We start from the raw sequence: 20,891 nt of genomic DNA, 5'->3' as shown, positions 1-20,891 counted from the left end.
AGGAAGTGATGGTAGAGAGAAAGGCGACCATGTGCCAGGTCCATAGATCGGGTGAGGGAATGACGAGGAGGATGTCTGTGAGAGGGTCTCTGGCAGAAGCCGTGACATAGGAAGGCCAGGGTTTGAGCTCAATATGTCCTTAAGTTTCTTCCGGCCAGATTTGGTGAAAGGAGAGGGATGGGAAATGGAGAAGCTGTTGTAGAAGATAGGAGAGATAGATAGTGACATAGCAAACTGCAATCGCTAGGAGGACATTTACCATAAAGTTGGGGACGGACATAGTGTAGTGGACAGAGGGGGCTAAAGGGGGGGGGTTCAGACGTATAAGCACATTGATCTGCAACAACCAGTCACCGCTGAAGACGATTTTCAGACACACAGCACAGTTTTCGGGGGAGCAGGCACTTTCTAAGCAGCAAGGGGGAACTGCTAAATCCAATTTTCTAACAAACCGTCACTGTCAGTGATGCTCGGAGGCTCGAAACGATTTTAAGCAAACAGCACACATTTTCAGGAGAGCAGGCACTATCTAAGCAGCTAGGGGGGACCAGCCCAAAACGATTTTCAAACAGTCACGTTCAATGGAGCAGGGAGGCACAGCGAAGTACGAATTGTCGAAGCACAGAGGTTAAGTCTTGGTGGAAAGGCACAGGAATTGCGCCGCAGCAGAATGGTAGTTGATGACAATGAAAAGGAGTTGCAATGAGTGAAGGCAGCATGCAGAGTCACCGAAGAGAATCGAGCATCAGGAAGGGGGTTGAACTTGAGAGGCAAGAAAAATGAAACAAATTCAGTGGCACTGGGCCAGCCACTGATTTGCAGTACTCGTGTGCAGGCACAGTTGGGATGGCACAGTCAGCAAATGAGGCAATGTGTGTAGAGATTTGTGTCCCGAACATTTTCGTTGAGGATGTCCGTAATTGAGCACGGACAGGAACAGACAGGGCCTTAAAGTGTGGGCCTTGTGGCAGGCTTACTCGCCTGCCGGCTTCTCAATGGCCATGGATAAGAAGGAAGAGGCCCAATCAGCGGCCTTGTGATTCAGGGCTCAGTGGCAACCCTCGGAGGCCCTCTGGTGCTGAGGAAGAGGGCAGCCATTTCAAAGCAATTCAAAAGAAACAGGCACAATAGCCACGACATGCGGTGCCCATTAGAGAAAGGCGCCACAATCGCTGGTTGCCGCACAATAATGAAACCGGGTGTAAACTGTGTGCCTGCATATCTAATTGTGTCCCCACAGGCCCGATGCAATGCAGGAGAAGTATGTAGATGGCCTCTAGGGAACCTTGACAACCCTGATTTCTAAGCCACTGTTCTATAGGTTCCCTCCGGTATTGCCATACATAGCCTCGTCTGAACCAAGGCTTGATTTTTGGGAGGGATGGCCACTTCTTCGTCCCCATAGCCTGCATCTCCTGTTCACACGCCAGCCTACCTGAACGCCAAACTAAAAGCATATGGCGGCACACAGTCATCTCGCAGTAAGACATCACCAAACTGGTAGCTAGTCTGGCTTGCAGAGAGAAAACTAGCAAATAGTCCTTCTCATGATACGCTCCAGTCTGGTACTCCACCCTGTTAAGTAAGATTTTCTTTTAGTGGCTTTCTGCCCATCGAGTTCTATGGGACACCCTTTCTTTTTGCTTTGTTTAGACTCCTGTCCTAACTTTATGGAGGTCATTAAAGTGTTCTGCTTTACCGCCCTTGTATTTTTGCTCATTCTTATGGGGAAACAGTTAACTCTGTGAGACGATCAACTGGTGGTAGCAGATATTTTTCGTACACGTTTTATACTTTATACTCATGCACTTTCGAATTTACAACAAAGGGCTACCAAAGGTGGCTAGTGCCCTAAAATGGCCATGCCCCGAGGATTTTGCTTGTCCTTTGGCCACATTGTTCTTTGGCCTTCTTACTGCCTTCTCGGGTTTGGAAATGCCATACAAGGAAAGCCACAAAGTACAGTAAGCGAAAAGGATTTCCTCAAGGACACACAATTCAAGTGCAAAAGCTGCAACAAACCATTCTCCTCTTTGTTCTGCTGTTTAATTTGAAGCCGTAAATGATCTATAGATTGTAATTCTGCACAATGTAAAGAAAATGTGAAGTTCCAAAGCAAGTGACGCTATTAAAGGTGGCATGAAGTGTTGTTTTGTGACTCCTTTTAAGTGTCTTCAGATCTCTGTAGTGAACTGATGGAGCTGCGTGGGGGAGTTTTAGATGCAAAGACCCCATCTCTTCTGACCCACATGTTTAATTCCCAATTGGAGGACTTGCTGCCATTCATAGCTAACCAACAACTGTCCTTTCAGAGATTTCCATTGCCTTAATATCAGGTTTGGGGTAGTGGAGTTGGTGTACAGCATCCTTCTATGCATGCACAAGTTTGGTGATGAGTGGGGCTCAGGAGAGTGGGGCACTAGCAGCCGCAAAGGCGGCCCATGCCATCCACTGGCCCTGTCTGCTGTGTCTGTTTTTGCTATGTTCAACTTAACTGCATGTTATTCTTGTGTCTGCTTGTGATAGTCACCCTACCTGATTTTGCACTCTCTCCGTTCTCTGCCCTTGTTTCAGCATTTATCTAATGATTCTCTTCTTGCTCTGTATTTTGGCCTGTTTCCCTTTCAACATTTGACAGACTTTGCTGATACACTTTGTTGTTTATGTGAGCTAATTTATTTTACTTTCGACTTTTGATTTTTTTTCTTTCCCCTGCAGGCCAGTGTTTAAGCCCTAAGCCCTTCAGAAAAACACCCAAAGAGCCTGACACTGATGTTATATTGGACTCGGAGGACGAAGACAACAGTGGTAGCAGCAAGGTGAGGGGATAATGGCTGCCTCTCTCCATTGTGCTGGTACAGGTGTACACTGTCTGTGTGTATTTAGTGAGGCGATTCATCAACCTGTGTGCATGTGACTAGGGAGCCTTTTCTACCTGTGGGTGTGTAGTGGCTAGTTCCCAGCCCCAGTGTATGTGTAGTCTAGAGTGTTGGAGAAAAGATCTCCATACTGAATAGGAGATTAGCTTTCATTTCTAAGTCGAAATTTCTAGGTTCTCCCAAACGGAATGGCAGAGCCCGTCTCCCGTGCAACATGCACCAGCCTTTCCAGAAGTGAGCACTACATCTGTAGTCTACATTAGTCTACATAAATAAAACTATTTACTGAACTTGAGCGTCTAAATAAATAGTGTTAGACCAAGCATGTGTGTTTTTTTTTTTACTTACATTAGTAATTTAGTCTTTGAGCATTTGTGGGCCTGGTCTTTGGTAACAGTCTCCTTTATTCTAAAGTTAGTTATCTTGAACTGGTAGTTGGATTTCTAAAGCATGGGGTCTGGCATGGATTCACATGCTCATGAATATTCCCCGTCGTCAGGCCGGGAATCCTCGGTAAAGAAAAAAATCAGTATCAGTTTCATTTCTGATCTGTCTTTCTTAGTAGTAACCAATCACTGATCTCTGGGTCATACTGCCCCCAGCCAATGATTGCCCTCTACCTAAGCCCCTCCCCTGGCAGCCATCCTCAGATTTTTACCGCACGTTCAAGTGTTGGGAGTCCTCGTGTTTTAGTTATTTGAGCTTTTACTGCGTTTTCGTGCTTTTTCAGGAGATTTTTCTTTTTTTCGTTTAATCGAGCCTCAAGCTCCACCGTTTCTACTTCCGATAACGGGGACCCATTTCGGAATTCTTCTACGCCCCTCAAGGTTGAAGTTTTCGTCGAGTTACGCATCTTGGAGGATTCCAGAAGATCTGTGGCCTACCTCAACGGACATGGCCCAGGACAAGGGAAGCTCGACGCCTGGATCCAAGCTGTTCAGGAGCTGCCCAGGATGCGGATTGCAAAATGTTTTCAAGGAGGACGAGCATTCAAGATGTCTCTACTGCCTTCATGAGGACAAGACGCACGTGGAGAAGGACTGTGCGTTCTGCAAGAACCTGTCAGAACGGACCAAGCAGGATCGTCGTTCCCGCCTCGCTGCCTGGCTGGAGAAGGGCACAGCAGGTGAGAAGGCAAAGAAAAAGTCTGAGCGGTCTTCTAAGTCCTGTGAGGGCGCCCCGGCGATGGGGGCCCAACAGAATGCCAAGCATCGCGGGCACCGGGAGCGCCGAAAGGTGGGCTCCTCGGCTGCCAGGCAGGACGCGACTTCCCCGGCACGATCAACCACAAGCCAGCGCTCCGGTTCAGGGAAGAGGAAGTCCGAGAACCCGGGTAAGCTTCTGGAGAGGCCCCGGTCGATCTCGAAGGGAGCCGAGGGGGAGCGAGGCGATGACCCTCCCCCCAAAGCGAAGGCCCAGGATGCACCTAAGGTGGTGAGGGCCTTGATCCACCCGGCAAAGGCCTCTATCGAGTTTGTCGCAGCGGCCCTGTCGAAACCGGCAGAGGCTATGCCAGTGCAGGCGGCCTCGGGGCCCAGAGTTTCCCTGCCACCGCGGAGGGAATCCTCTTTCCAGACCATCGTTAAGACCCCCGTGAAGACCCCGGTGGAAAAAGGGGGGGGGCGGTGGCCATTACGGACTCGGATTCAGCCTCCGAGGAGGATCCGGTGGAAACCGTGAAAGGCCTCAACGAGAGGTTCATAGACCTCAATGAGAGGTTCGAGAAGGTTCGATCCCAGGGGAAGGTTCCCGCTGATGTGATCGAAGATAGCGACGACGAGGGCCCAGTGGAGCAGCTATCCCGTCCGTCGCAGCCCTTACCTGAGCCCCAGGATAGCTTGGCGGCCATTTTGTTGGCGATCCAATCCTTATGTACTGAGATAAGGACGAGATTACCACGGACCCCGACAGAGGATCCAGAACCAGGCCTGTCGGGAAGCCCTCCGAACAAGCGGAGGAGAGTCCACCCCGCTCCGCGCCCGGACCTCGGGAGGATACGGCGACGGATACAGCGACAGGGACGGACGACGGCGGCGATGACACAAAGGACATCCCATCATCACCCACCCCCCTCGGGCCTCTCCTCTGGACGAAATTGGCTCTTTTCACGCCATGATAGCCAGGGCATCCGAGCTCTTCCAGCTCTGCCCTGAGGAACAGAAAAAGGAAGGTTTTCTTTACCAACGACGAGAGGCCAAGAGAAAGACGGTGCTCGCGGTGCTGTTGCTCGACGACATCTGGGACGAGGGGCTGGCTATCCTCAAGAACCCTTCCATGACACCCGCCAAGAGGGACAGGGACGAGAAGAAGTACCGGGTCCCCGATGCCGCCCCCTTGTGCCTCAGGGCCCAGCCCACGCCTGACTCTGTCGTCTCGGCAGCGGCCAAGAAGAAAGCAGCGGGTGCGGCAGCTTCAACTTCCACTTCCCCGCCGGACAGCAAGGGCAAGAAGTTGGACTCCATGGGACGACAAGAGGGCGGATGCCCTACAGATTCTGCATGAAGGTGAGGTGGCGTCGGATCACGCCATAATGGTGGCAACGGACATTGCCGATACTGGATTTCGCCAACTGGGCAAAGGGGTTTGCCTCCGACGACGAGGATGGCTCAAGGCGACGGACTTTCGCCAGGACGTCCAGACCAGAGTGTTGGGCATGCCGTTCGACGGCAACAACCTGTTTGGAAAGACGGTGGATGAGTCCCTCCAGGCCATCAAGACAGACACGGAAACAGCCCGAGCCCTAGGAGTCCTTCAGCAACGGCGGCCCTTTCGGAGCTCTGGAGGCAGACAGGGAGCCTCCAAGGGATCCAGAGGTGGCTCTTCTAGTTACCGCCAGTCGGCCCGCTCCTCGTCCCAGGAGGCATACAGAGGCCACGGCAAGCAAGGAGAGTCTCGCCGCCGTCGGCAAGGCGGCCAAGGCGGCAAGGCCTCTTCCAAGCAGGACTGAACCGGCCGTAGCGTCGGGCCTCCACCGAAGCACCCCGGTGGGAGGCCGGCTGACGAAGTTGGTCAGCGTGTGGGAGTCCATCTCCACCGACCGTTGGGTGCAAAAGAAGTGTCCTCGCATTCCTCCCGTGGCCAGGAAGGAGAATCACGTCCCTCAACTGCTGTTGGAGGCCACGGCGATGCTCAAGAAGAGTGCCATCGAGCTCGTCCCCAAGAGTCTCCGGGGCTCCGGAGTATACTCAAGATACTTCCTCGTCAGAAAGAAGACAGGCGGTTGGCGCCCCATCCTGGAACTGCGTCGGTTGAACAAGTACTTCAAGGCACAAAAATCCAGGATGGTCACCCTCCAGCACGTGCTGGGACAGCTGGAGGAGGGCAAATTCCTATCGTCACTGGACCTGGAGGATGCTTACTTCCACATCCCCATTCTAAAAGGACACAGAAAGTTCCTCAGATTCGTAGTCCAGGGGCGTCACTACCAATTCAGAGCCCTGCCGTTCGGATTAAAGTCGGCACCCAGGGTGTTCACCAAGCGCCTCGCACCTGTGGCGGCGTGGCTGCACCTGCAAGGAATCCACGTCTACCCCTACCTGGACGACTGGCTAATCCGTGCAAGGTCAAGAGAACTCGCAGTCGAACACACAGCGAGGACCGTCCGCCTGCTCACGGAGCTGGGATTCGCCATCAACTACCCCAAATCCCCTCTGGTCCCGTCGCAGGTAGCACTGTTTCTGGGAGCGAAGCTCGATACAGTGAAGCGATTGGCATCTCCGTCGGAAGAAAGGACAAAGGCCATTTTGGGCAAGGTGCAGCGCCTGTTAGCCACGGATGTGGCCAGAGGGAGGTGCATCAAGTCCCTCCTCTGGATGATGTCCTCATGCATCTACCTTGTGCCCCTTTGCAGACTTCGGATGCGTCTGCTACAAGAGTTCCTTGACGCCCGCTGGATTCAAGCGGCGGGCAGCTTCGAAGGCAGGATCCCGCTCGACGAGGAGTTCCGTCGGGCGATTCTATGGTGGGGTGCCCGTGCGCACCTTGCAGCAGGCATGGACTTTCAGTCCCCGGTGTATCAGGAGACGTAATGACGGACACCTCCCTGGAGGGATGGGGGGCCCACACCGGAGATCTCCACGCAAGAGGCCTCTGGCTCCCGGAGGAGAGGTCTCTTCACATCAACATCCTGGAGCTACAAGCCGTGTTCTGGGTGCTCAAATTGTTCCTTCCGTCCCTCAAGGACAAAGTGGTGAGGATCTTCACCGACAACACCACCACAATGTTCTACATCCGGAAGCAGGGAGGCACCAGATCCCCAGCCCTATCCAAGGAGGCCCAGGATCTGTTGCACTGGGCCATCGCCCAGGGGATGTTTCTGGTTCCCTTCCACCTGGCAGGAATAAAAAACACCATTGCTGACTCACTCAGCAGGGAGCTGCGCTCGTGCCACGAGTGGGAACTACGCCAGGACCAGGTGGATCGGCTCTTTCAACGGTGGGGCAAACCCCAGATCGACCTGTTTGCGACGGCAACGAATTCCAAGTGCCAGAGGTTCGCCAGCAGGTTTGCACAACCGAGGAGCATGGGCGATGCTTTCTCGTTGCCTTGGGACGGCCTGTTCCTGTACGCGTTGCCGTTGCTGCTCCATCTCATCAACCAGCTCAAGAGGTCCAGGTGCAGGATGATCCTCGTCACGCTGGCGTGGCCGGACCTTCTGGACTTGTCAGCGTCCCCACCCATCAAGCTGGCGACGGACGCAGATCTTCTCTCCAGAGAAGGAGGCGCCATTCTCCATCACGACCCGGAGTCGCTGAACTTGCAGGCTTGGCTCCTGCAGCACTAGAGTTTGGAGGATACAATATCCCGGCTGACTGCAGAGAGGTTCTTGCAAAAGCCAGGGCGTCCTCACCTCTCAAATGCTATGGACATAAGTGGAAGAGGTTCTCTGTTTGGTGCCGTGCACAGAAGATTAACCCTCTGTGGATTACGGCCCCTCAAGTATTGCCGTACCTACTGTCGTTGACCAAAGCTGGACTGGCTCACGCCTCCATCAAGATACATCTGGCTGCCATCTCCCGATACACCAGAACTACAGGACGGGCGTCCTTGTGGTCTCATCGCCTGGTGAAGGAATTTATGAAGGGACTATTCCGATCGTTCCCGCCGGTGAAGGCCCCTGCCCCGGCGTGGGAGCTCAACGTGGTGCTGACCAGGCTCATGGGTGCCCCATTCGAGCCGATGTATTTGACGCCGTTGAAGTTCCTGTCGTGGAAGACAGCATTTCGTGTGGCCATCACCTCCGCACGACGAGTGGGAGAGATCCAGGCCCTATCTTGCAAGCCTCCATACTTGACTTTTCACGACACGAGGGTGGTGCTGAGGACGCACCCCTCCTTTATGACTTCCACCTCAACGAGCCCTTGGTGTTGCCAGTTTTCTTCCCGTCGCCTTCGTCTCCGGCCGAGAGGACTTTGCACTCGCTGGATGTGGCTAGAGCGCTGAAGTTCTACGTGGACCGCACAAAGAGTTTTCAGAAGACATCACAGCTGTTTGTGAACTTTGGACCTGTGAATCAAGGGAAGGCTCTCTCGAAGGCTTCCATTTCCAGATGGCTCTCCGGCTGCATCATGCACTGTCACCGGTTGGCAAACCGACCGCTGCACGGCCGTTCGAGAGCCCGTTCGACCAGAGCGATCGCTGCTTTCACGGCGTTCCTGTCTGGTGTGCCCCTGCTGGACATCTGCAGGGCTGCTATGTGAAGGTCGACGCAAACCTTCACGAGATTCTACTGTGTCGATCGGGACTCCAGGGAGGAGTCCAGGGTCGGCCAAGCAGTGCTGCGCAACCGGTTCGCTTAAGGTGAGCCTGGTGAGGAGATAAGAGATGCTTAATGTTGAGTTGTTGTATTGCTTAATGTTGAGCCTGTTGCCACCTCCCGTGGTTGTGCATGTGTATACTGCTGTGTATTCTTATATTCATGAACATGTAAATCCATTCCAGACCCCATGTTGGAGAAGGAACAAGTTACTTACCTGTAACTGTTGTTCTCCAGCATGGGTCTGGCATGGATTCACATGCAAACCCTCCCTCCTTCCCCTCTGCGGCTCTTCACTTGGTCATACTGCCAATTTACGTGCTATCAATTCTGAGGATGGCTGCCAGGGGAGAGGCTTAGGTAGAGGGCAGTCATTGGCTGGGTGCAGTATGACCCAGAGATCAGTGATTGGTTACTACTAAGAAAGACAGATCAGAAACGAAACTGATACTGATTTTTTTCTTTACCAAGGATTCCCAGCCTGACGACAGTGAATATTCATGAGCATGTGAATCCATGCCAGACCCATGCTGGAGAACAACAGTTACAGGTAAGTAACATGTTCCTTAAGACAAGTGGGTACTCAAGACAGTGGTTGAGTGATACTGTATTGAGTTTCTTCAGACACCTCGTTACCACCTGCCAAAGACGAGAAGAATGTCTCCAGACCAACTCCTAAGTCTTCAAGCAAAAGTGGAGGCCCTGCTGAAAAATGAAGCAATAGTGCTTGTCCCAGATCATCAGGGTGAACAAGGTTATCTATTCAATATACTCCCTTGTACCTAAAAAGGATCTAACCATGTGCCCTATATTAGATATGTGTCCTGTAAACAAGTATGCCAAGTCTCAAAGATTCAGGATGACCACTCTGCAGGAGATAATTCCACTGCTGAAGCACAGGGTCTACATAACCTTGGATAAGAAAGATGCATACTTTCATATTTCAATGTTGCCAGCGTACAGAAAATACCTAAGGATCTAGATAGGGGACACTCACTATCAATTGAAACTACTCCCCTTCGACATTGCCTCAGCCGCAAGGGTTTTTACCATGGTTTTGGCAGTGGCAGTAGCTCACTTACGCAGACAGTCAATTCCGGTTTACCCTTATCTAGACGACTGGCTCATAACAGGAGACACACTTCATGCATTTCTAGAGTACACCAAAAAGACTGTAGACCTACTCTTTCAACAGGGGTTCTTGATCTACGAAAAGAAGTCCAGCCTTGTCCCCAGCTAAGTAAAACAATTTCCGGGAGCCCTAATTCAAACAGAAGATGGCCTGTCTTCCCCTCCAACGAGAGGGACCAAATATGTTGTTACAAATCCCTCAATACGTAGCCGGTCGTCGTATAACCATGCGGAGAACCATTCGGCTAATGGGAATGATGACTTCCTGCATTTTTCTTGTACCAAATGCCCGTTCTGGCATGCGTCCTATGCAAGAGTAGATCTTGAGCCAATGGTGTCAAGCAAGCGGTTATGTGGGATGATCTTGTGGTTGTTTCGAAAGCCCCTGTTCTATCACTGCAGTGGTAGACAAGGGAAACCTGCTAAAAGGGAAATCGTTCACCACCCCTGCAGTGAGGCCACTCTCACCACAGATGCATCCCTGTCATGGTGGGGAGCTCACCTTCTCCAACAGACAGCACATGGCACGTGGTCACAATCAGTAGTGGGCAAACAAATCAGCCTGTTACAGCTACTAGCAGTGTTCAAAGCCCTGAAGGTTTTTCAACAACAACTTCAAGGGAAGACCGTTCTAGTCCTAACAGACAGCACCACGGCCATGTTTTACATAAACAAGCAGGGAGGAACTCACTCTCCAGGGCTGTCTAAGCTGGCACAAAGCATTTGGAAGTGGGCACTCAAACACAACATGTTGTTCCTGTCACAACACGTTCGAGGGGAACACAATTTTCTTGCAGACGTGCTCAGCAGAGACGTTCAACTACCCGCAGAACACGAGTAGCATTTACACTAACACGTTTTGTCAACGTCTTTGCAGAATGAGGGCATCTAAACAATGACCTCTTTGCAACACTGGCGAATGCACAATGCCCACACTATGCCTCCAGGTATCCCCAAAAGATGTCCAAGGGGGGATGGTCTGTCGATCAAATGGTCAGAGAAATTTGCTTACACTACCCCCTCCAACCCCCCCACCCCCACTCCTCTCCTCAACAGGATCATTTGTAAAATGCACCAGGAACCAATTACACTAATCCAGATGGCTCCAATGTGGGCTCGTCAATCGTGGTTCTTGCATCTCATGAAAATGTCACGTGGTTGAGTCCAGTCACACTCCAGTGTACAGTGAGAGAGGACCGTTCAACTGGTGTTTGTCTGTGGAGAATTGCCTGCATGTCACTTTAAATACAAGGACTACCTATAAAGACTAGTTTCTGGCGCGTAGCGCCGCGGTTGAATCCAGTCACACTCCAGTCTGACTCCAGGAGGAGTCATGGAGGAAGAAAACCCACGTGAGCATGCGTCACGGCCAAACACAAGAGCAAAGCAGCGCCTCATTCCATGCTCCATCCTGCAGCGCACCCTGCCTTCATCTTCACCGGCAACCCAAGAAAACATCGGGAGCCGGTGACGCTCGGTAAGTGAAACAAGCATCGGCAGACCGGCTCCAAGCCGCGTGGGTCGTATGCTTGCTGAGCGCGTAACGGGGGCGGGCCCAAGCGCGATACCTGGGGCTCCTGGTGATCAGGTAGAAAATAGTACGTCTGGCATTCCAAATGTAACTGACGCTGAATTAAATGAAATTGGCTCTTTCATAGACATACAGAGGGAAGGAGTGCCCTCTCCAGTTATATGTAGCGTTGAAAGGAGAGCCGGGAAACAAAATGTGTCAACGGAGAGCGGAAGGACGGAATCAAACACTGATTCGCTCTCTAGTAAACAGATGGGAATGCAGAAGCTACAAAATATTAATCAAGCTACTCGGTCCGAGTCGGCTAAGCTAATAACAGAATCAGCTAAAACCTCCTTGCCAACACCTAAGCCCCCACCAGCAGAGAGGACGATTGTAAATCCATCGACGAGTCAGCTAAAAACTCCATGTCAGTCGAATCGAGGCAGCCCGATGACGGGCAAACATTGAGAACTTGACGAGCTCGATAGAGGATGAATTGCCGGTTTTTGCAGAAGAAAATGACACTTCTAAGCAACAAGCAAATTCTAAGCAACAAATGTACCCTTCTGCAGATGCCCATACAAATCATTTTGAAACACAAGATGGGTGGCCAAAGCAACCATCGTCAAACATTTGATTCACAAGTGGTAATATCTGCAGTTTCCCCGAAACCGGATTAAATGGCATAAGGCAAGATACAGACATAAGGACTCGATGTCAGAAGATAAATAAGGAACATGAGCAGGTCAACAAATGCACTCAGAACCTTAATCCAAGTGGAGAAACAAGGATTCATGAACCACCAACAGATAGTGATACTGTTGACATAGCGACTCCAGACACAATACGTGAAGATTTGGTAATCATCCAAGAAGATGATGCAATATGGACATGCTCGAACTCGCCACCCCGTGCTGATAAAAGCAAACAATCACTGTCAAAAGGACACTTAGGCAACGTGGGGGTACAGGCGAGTTTGACGACGCAGAGCATGATAAACAAAAATTTGACACATCCAAATGTCAACCCCGCTTGTCAGGAAACGACGGAACAAAAGAAATGTTAAGTTTAAACGCAACCTCGATAGCAGATGAAATAATGGAACACAAATGGCGACAAAGCTTTATCAAAAAAATGAAGAACCAAAATAAGCATTGTCAAGAGAGGTCGCATTTGACTAACGAGATAATGGATGAAGATAACGTCACACTGGCCAATACCAACGGATTCGGGCACAGTAATCTATGTAATGTTGAAAACCCGGAGGCTGGAATGGAAAACGTAAAGACATCCTTGAAAAATGTGAGTACTATCGGAGACGAATAACAAAGAGACAATGAATAAATTTCCCAACCACAAAGATCTGAAGTCACTGCAAACCACAGCCCGCGTACTGGAGGTGAAACACAGACTCGAGTTCTTCAAGGAGATCTTACAGATGTTGACACTGAAATGTTAGTTAAAAAAAAAAGTCAAAGAACTGCAACTACTGAGAGAACTAGGTAAAGGACACAGCCATCAACTTCAGCTAGAGACCGGAAACAATCCAGTTGAAGTTGGAGAATCACAGGAAAAAACACGTCAAAATATCATCTGCAAAAGCCAAAAATACACCCAGTGAGAGTCAAACTCGGCTATGATGGATAAAAACCAGCTATCGACTGCTGCCAGCATGCAGATACACAACAATGTAATGGCAGCATTGACGATCTCCTTACCGTTATACACTAAATTATATGAATCTATAAATGAAAACATGAAAGACAACACCACACTGCTTGCATTACTGCATTCAAAACTAACCTCCCTTGATTTCTTTGTGAAAAAAGTGAAAGAGCGATTAAATCTGGACGCAGAGACCTCATGTTTCTGGCAGAGAAGGCTCTGTGATTTAGCGGCTCGAGAGCAAGGAGAAAAACAAATTATGACACAGGCTTTATTAGACTCTCTAAAGTGGATGAGAAAATCAACAGAAAAAAACGAAAGAGAGTTTAGCACGGTGGAAACTGGCACGATAAAGAAAAAGCCAACATCTAATGAACGTTTAGAACATCCTGGTCGGTTGAGACCGTTATGCGTATGCGTGGCGTTTTTATGGGAGTTTTAGCTGCCGTGGGGTGAAAGATTAATCACTTTCTGCCTCTCAGCTGAAGTTTCGCGGTGCAAGAGCAGGCAACGCATATCCAGCTGCCACGAAGCAGTAGCCACCCCTTGTCTTCGCTATAATAAGCCGGGATTCTTGAAGATCTTGGGACAAAATTAGGCCACATGGTAAAGGACCGTGGGACATCCTTCCACGCTTATTTGTCTAAAACAGCAGTTGCTGTATTCCAGTATGTGTACATCATCCTCCTGATGAAGACGTTGTATAAATTAACATTCCACGTCGAAACCGGTTGAGAAAAACTCAAAGGGATGTGATCTGAACTGTAGCTGTGATCCACCTTTCCAATAGATTTGTTTAATAATTTCTATTGTTTTCTGTACAAACTATTAATGTTTTCTTGGGGAGAAATCATGAACTGCGCTCCTCCTATGTTTATAATTCTATTTGTCTGGTTTTTAACAATTTGTATGAATATCACTGATTGCTGAGGTGCGTTTGAATGCTACAATATGAATGGAAAGTGTGTGTGTTTTTTACTAGCCTTTTCTAGGCAAAACAATGTTGCTACGCTGCTGTGTTTTAATAATTTGTGATTCACTCACTTTTTCAAATTTTTGTATCATTTGAAATACATTTTGATATAATTTTGTTAACAAATTTCTCTGGACAATTTTTTCTGGTCTACTGTTTAGAACATCCTGACATGTCGTGCACCTTAGTGTCTATACTGGACAAGAGCGTCCAACCGCCTTCATCGCAGAATGAGTCAATTCAAACCGCTCTAGAATCCAAAAATGCAAGCAGGAAGCAGCAACAAAAAAATAAAGTTCCAACAGTACCAATGACAGCGTCCTCTATTGTGATACCAATGCTGACTATATTTCTGACACCACAAACCTCTGGAGTGATGGGGGCTAGAAACTAAAAAGGAGCAAAAGACTAAGGACTTGGTGGAAATCTTGGACGTCAACTCCAAAGACGATAGAAAGAAAATCAACCGACCAAAAAACATCCACCAATGGCGACAGCACCTATCCAGTATTCAAAGCCACACAAAAACAGAGCACGGAGGCGACAGAACCTGTAGAGCAGAAAGGCAGTTTAAAGAATATAGGAACAAAAAAGACCATAAATATACAACCAATAAAACAAAAAATATTAAATTCTACCCTAAATCAAAACAAACAGGTTCTCAGGCTTTTTTGCAGAATATTGACACTACAGCGAGTTTACAGACTAAGGAAGCGAGGGTAAACTCACAGGTTGAAAGGAAGGTCATCATGTGCGATGACAAAAGCAGAGCACCTCCAAAAAGTGCTATCTTCATAGATGAGTGTACAAGACTCTGACAAAGAAACCCAATAAGCGACACATGACTTGATTGATGACGCATCCTTCTATATTGAAGAGGTTAACTCAATAGATGTCGAAGACATTACGGATTCTGGCGAAATTGAAAACTTCCTAGATGACTTGACAGAAGCAGAATTAAACATAATAGAGGGGACCACCAGTAATGAGGATGAGAATGATAGACTCTGGGACACAAGGTCCTGCGTTTCTAACCGCAATCGGAAGCAAGTGGAAGCAAAAAACATAAGGACACCTCCACAGGAAACTCTGCAGTTAAATGGAGCAAACTGGAATCCAACTAAACCAGTGAGAAGTTTGAGGGAAAAGTCGCCAGCCAAGAAAGGCAAGGTAGACAAAACTCGTACTGAGGCTAGGAAGTCAAAAGTGATGGTTGAAAACATCTTGAACGAAAAAAAAGTAACAAACTTAAATAGGAAACATTTACTGAAACGATTTCACTGCATCACAGAAAGGAAATCGACACAGATGATATTACGATCGTTGAATATTTTGACAAGAACAGAGGCGACAAAGTAATACTCCACTTAAATTCTGTGGGCACAAAACTGACTGTAGTAAAAGGTGCAGGCAAAATTTCGAAAACGAGGATATGATTTTACAGATCTAAGCAACATCAATACAAACAACAAAGGACATGCACCAGTGGCTGAAAAAAAGAAAAGTCTGAGAATGGAAGAACATATCATATGAAAAAAGAACTTTTCCAACATCGAGAAGCCTCCTAAAGAAGGTTCTAACCAGCAACAAGAAGCAGTGGGGAAGGACTATGATTGGTCATGGGTGGCAAGCTCTTTAGTGAATAATAAAAAAACTAGCAAGAGGACGAAAATAGAAAGGTCTATGACTCATTAATTTCCTGGAACACGAGGGGTTTCAGGCATTTGTTTAACGACGCAAAGACACTTTTGCAAAACTCCTCAATAATATGTCTACAGGAATCTTGGATACAAGAAAAACATCTTTTTGAAAATTACGAGGTTCTCATAAATCTAGCTCATAAAGGGCCGAATGGAAGACCATATGCTGGGCTACTGATGCTAATAAAATATAAGCCTGGGTTTACCATAAAAAAAAATGAGAACCCAAATCCCTTCGTACAATGGGCAATAATCAACATAAAAGAAGAAACTCCTGGAAATGAAAGTAAAACATTCCTAATAAACATATACTGGAATCCAGTAAGAATAAATGCCCCGAAGCTGCTGGATAGTATTGGGAAAATCATAACGAACGAAATGGAGGAAGACCCAAATTTAACCTTGGTCATATGTGGTGATTTGAATATAAAATGCACAAATAACCTAGGTGCTCCGATCCTGGATGAATTGAAACTTGGAGACTCAAATGAAGCAAAATGGATAAGGATGGCTGAAACAAATAACTTGATAATGCTGAACGGGCAGATGAAGGGAGACATCCCGAGCAAGCCAACTTGGACGAACGGCAAAGCATGCTTGACAATCGATTAAAGTTGGATTCTTAAGAATTGCTTAAATCAGGTGGATAGTCTGGAGGTAGTATCGGAAAATGGCACCGACCACAAAATCCTGCGACTCCAATGGATGAGTATAAAGAAAACAGAATCCTCTCAACTGAAAGAAACCCTGTTAGAAATAAATAACGGGGGAAATCGGCTAAGATTAAAACAAAGTGACATTACAATCTTAACCGAGAATTACTCACAAAAAGTAAGGAATGAGGTTCCCAAAATGTCCTATGATGGACTACTAAAAGCCTTTGAAACTATGTGGAAGGGGATGAAGCTATCCACGCTTAAGCCAAATCATCTGTATAGTGTCACTGTAGTTGCCAAGAAGAAACAACTACGGCAAGACATAAAACAAATAAAGACAGCCTCTGTAGGCTCGAAACAACTCAAAAAGATTAAACAGCGGACCCAACACTACAAGAATTGGTTAATTGGATTCCACCAGCAGCGGGATCAGGAGCAAGGTGAACAAATGCTGAGGGTCTTATCACAAACGAACTCAAGAGACGTATGGTCAATAATTAACAGTCAAACTTTGATCCAGCAAAGTGGGCTTATAAGTGGAGTAACAGAAGTCGAATGGGTAAATCATTACTCAAAGGTGTTTGGACGCCAGGCGGTTTCAATAAAAATCCTAAAATTAAACGAGACTCAAGACTGGAATTCTCCGATGGATGAAGAACAAATCAAGGAGAAAATCAAAAAACAAAAGGCCTCGTCAGCAGCCGGTCCAGACGCGGTAACAAATTTACATCTGAAAGAAGAACCAACAAAATGGGCAGCACTGATTAATATGATCTTTAAGTACCTCCATAAGCAAAAGAAACTGCCAGACTCATGGACCAAAAGTATCACAATACCCATTTTCAAAAAAGGGAAGAGAGACGATCTGTCAAATTATAGGCCTATTTCCCTGCTCGACACCATAGGGAAAATCTTTGTTGGCGATCTGCAAATAAATCTGACTGAGTGGGTATCCAGAAATTCCAATATAGACACCCGACAAACTGGATTCACAAAAGGCATCGGTACAGAATTAAATCTATTCATTTTGTCTATACTCAAACTCAACGCCATCAAAGCCAAAGAAAAGATACATTTGGCTTTCATAGACCTAAAGCAGGCGTTCAACAGGGTAGACCGTGACACCCTGTGCACAAAATTGCAAGGCTAGGGATGCCCAGTAAAAATGCTGCATCCATTGAAAGCACTGCATGCGATTCTAAGTGATCCGACTGTGGCTGATTTTGCCACGGCCGGAAATTTCGCACGAGAAAGGGGCGAACTACCAAAAGTTTGCACCTTTCTCATGCAAACACACTTACATACTACGGGGGCTGTAGGGATTTCCCCCACAACCCCCGCTCACTATACTGTACAGTATAGTGAGCGGGGTGTTGCGGGGGACACCCCTGCAGCCCCAGTTTTATTTTCCTTTTTTTTTTCCGGGTGTGCTGCAGTGGTGTCCCCCGCAACAACCCATTCACTATGCCACACAGTATAGTGAGCGGGGTGTTGCGGGGGGGCAGCTCCCGCAGTATTTATTTAATTTTTTTTTACTTACCTGCAATGCTACCCCCTTTGGTGGTAGCATTTTTCGGTCGTTTTGTACGGTCGGGCCTTTTTTTTCGGTCCGATCATACAAAACCATGCATGCAAGTACTTCGACGCGAATAAGAACTAATGAAGGGACTCTTACTAAGAAAATAACTAATAAAGGTGTGAAACAAGGTTGCCCATTAGCGGCCACCTTATTCAAATTATACATTGCTGACCTTCCGCAGGCCCTGAAATATGCTCAACATTTTCCACCTAAAATCAATAACATCGAAATAGCAATGATGTGCTATGCAGACATCGTTCTAGTGGATAGAACTCCAATCGGTCTACAACATCAGCATAACGAACTGCAGATCTATAGGGATCTAAACAAGCTCGAAATAAATGTAGACAAAACCAAGATTCTAATGTTTGGAAGACTCAAAAAGCAACTGAAAAAGGATTCACCTGGAAGATAAGTGATCAGTGCCTAGGAAACATTCGCCTGGAAGATAAGTGATCAGTGCCTAGGAAAGGTAAACAGCATAAGGTACCTGGGCATTCTATTCAACCAGTCGATAGCTGAAAAACAATGGGAAGTCGAGCTATATAGTAAGGCAAAAAAAGGTTCCTATCAAGGAATTTATATAAACGGAAGGTTTGGTATATTTACCATTTGAGCGGTACATGCTTTTTACATCCAAAAGGTAACTCCGATACTGGCGTATGGGAGTGAAGCAGGCCTAAATCTAGACTGGAGAATATGGACCAAATTAGAAAGCATTTTTGGAAGCCAATACTAAAACTCCCCAGATGCACACCAATGGCAGCAATTAGAGCGGAACTGGGGTTACAATCCTTCTATGGGGTAGTAAGATGGAAAATACTATCGCTACTAAGGAAGATCTTCTCAAAAGACTCACCAGAGGGTTACAAAATCCTTTCTGCTGATGGCTCAGGCAAAGGTGCAGTGCTATTAAACGAATGGAAAAACTCCTGGATTAAGCATCTAAATGAGTTAGACGCATCACTTGAAGAATTAATCACCAATCCCAACAAAGTGAAAGAAAAACTAAAACAGCATGATTGGATAAAAACAAGAGAAATGCGACTTGCATTCAGAACACAAGAACATGCGGCCACAGAACATCGCTGGAGAGAGACTGTCCCAAACTATCTTAAAAAATTCCCACGGAAAGGCTTCCGTGAATGCTTGATGAAAATTAGACTGTGGGTGTACCCAACTAATGAATTCATGCACAACACTGGAAAACGAGGAGTAATGGACGGCTCGTGCAGATTCTGTGCAAAATTGGATGTCGTGGAATCATCAAAGCATCTACTTCTCGAATGCCCTGACACAAGAAAGATCGAGACGATTAAGCTCTTATATGTCAGCTTTTAGGGATAAATCATTGGACGACTGGTGGAGTGATTTCAATCGAGGGATAAATCCACGATTTACGTGTGCTGGCATAAACTTCCTACAGAAAACAATAAGCGAGCAACATCTGAGACAGGATCAGGCTGGAGCAGGGGAAACTGGAAACCCCAGAATTTAAAGCCCGGGAAACGATGAAAAAAAACAGAACTCATGCTTAAATCAGAACAATAGTGGCAAAGCATGAACGAGATAGACTGACACAAAAATTAAGTAGATGCTTGTGCTTGTTGTTGATTGGGTTTAATGTGTAAAACGTTTCTCTGTTAAACTAACACACAATAAAAATAAAATGTCACTTTGCCCTCCAGTTAAACTGCCTTGCCCCTACAACATGCTGTCCCACGATCAAGGGACAACACTGCACCCATGCCCTCAAACTCTCAATTTACTAGCTTCACTCCTGAGGTCATAGAGTTTGGGCATCTTCAACTGCCTCAAAAATATATGGACATTCTTAAAGAGGCACTTAAACCCAATACCAGACCCTGTTATTCCAGTAAATGGAGACACTTTGTCATTTTTAGTGGTATTCGTAACATCAACCCAATTGATTGTCTGCCCACACACATAGGTCTTTAACTCATCTCTTAGATTCAGGACTAGTTTTTAACTCACTAAAGGTCCACCTTGCCGCCCTTTTTGCTTACACCAGCTCTTGATGCAAGGCTTCCTGGAAGGGGTGAAAAGACTTCACCCACCTATTTCTAATCCAACTCAATGTTGTCCTTACTAAACTTATTGGCCCTCCTATTGAACCAATACACAAAGCTAGTCTTTAGGTTCTCACCTATATGGCCGTTACCATTCGTAAGGACAAAGTGGTGTTGCGCACACATCCACGCTTTGCACCTAAATTCATCTCCAAGTTCCATGTAAACCAATCCATAGAACTTCCATCTTTCTTTCAGAATCCTACTAATTCAGTTGAAAGAAGCATCCATACACTAGATGTTAGGCGAGCAGTGATGCACTACATCAATAAAAACAAGGCCACTTCGGAAGACAGATCAATTCTGTGTCTCCATTGCCACTGGTAGAGAGCAGGGTCCTGTCTCTAAGTCGGCAATCACTAAATGGATTGTTAAATGTATCCAAATGTGCTTCTCTCTGTCAAAAAGAGCTTTACCTTTTACGGCTAGAGCACATTCTACGCGAGGCACAGGAGCTACTATAGCTTTCATTGCAAATATTCCTCTAGATGCTATTTCCAAGATAGCTACCTGGAGTTCTGTTAACACCTTACACAACATTACTGCTAATACACAGATTCGAAGACTGATTCTCAGGTGGGTCAGGCGGTATTAAGAGTTCACCTTGCCGCTGTCGCTTCAAACGTCCCACCAGCATCTCCTGGTACTGCTCTCTAGTCTATGCACGGCATGTGATTCTAAGCAGATTCAGAAGCATCACAGGACCTACATTACTAATCATATTTCTGGTGCTTGTATATGCTTAGATTCAAGGCACCCACGCTTCCTCCCTTCTTGGAGTTGAAGTAACATAGACATCTTACACCTTTTTATCTTTCTGTACTCACGCATTTTCTTCAGGCTCCCTCATGGCAGAAAAAAAACAACCGGGTTTGGGAATACTCTGCGATTAGCACTAGATGTTGGATTATATGCACAGCATGTGAATCTAAGCAGATACATGCACCAAA

At 47.1% G+C, this 20,891-nt stretch overlaps 1 protein-coding gene across 6 annotated transcripts in view; it reads left to right on the top strand.

Annotated features, from left to right (window-relative positions):
* The window catches only part of TINF2 (TERF1 interacting nuclear factor 2), a 569,835-nt gene that overhangs the window by 477,569 nt on the left and 71,375 nt on the right, over nt 1-20,891 (top strand). For all 6 annotated transcript variants that reach the window (XR_011283001.1, XM_069633977.1, XM_069633972.1 and 3 more), the window contains one exon: nt 2,719-2,819. Coding sequence is in view for 4 of the 6 variants with exons in the window: in XM_069633977.1 (XP_069490078.1) it covers nt 2,719-2,819 (101 nt within the window). In the remaining 2 variants the exon portion in view is untranslated. Of the gene's footprint in view, nt 1-2,718; nt 2,820-20,891 lie in introns of those variants that run through there.

Source organism: Ambystoma mexicanum, chromosome 13 (genome assembly GCF_040938575.1).
Source record: "Ambystoma mexicanum isolate Mex_15411 chromosome 13, UKY_AmexF1_1, whole genome shotgun sequence".
NCBI classification, from domain to species: domain Eukaryota; kingdom Metazoa; phylum Chordata; class Amphibia; order Caudata; family Ambystomatidae; genus Ambystoma; species Ambystoma mexicanum.
Note: the sequence above shows the minus strand (reverse complement) of the source record. Positions and strands in the feature narration are given on the sequence as shown.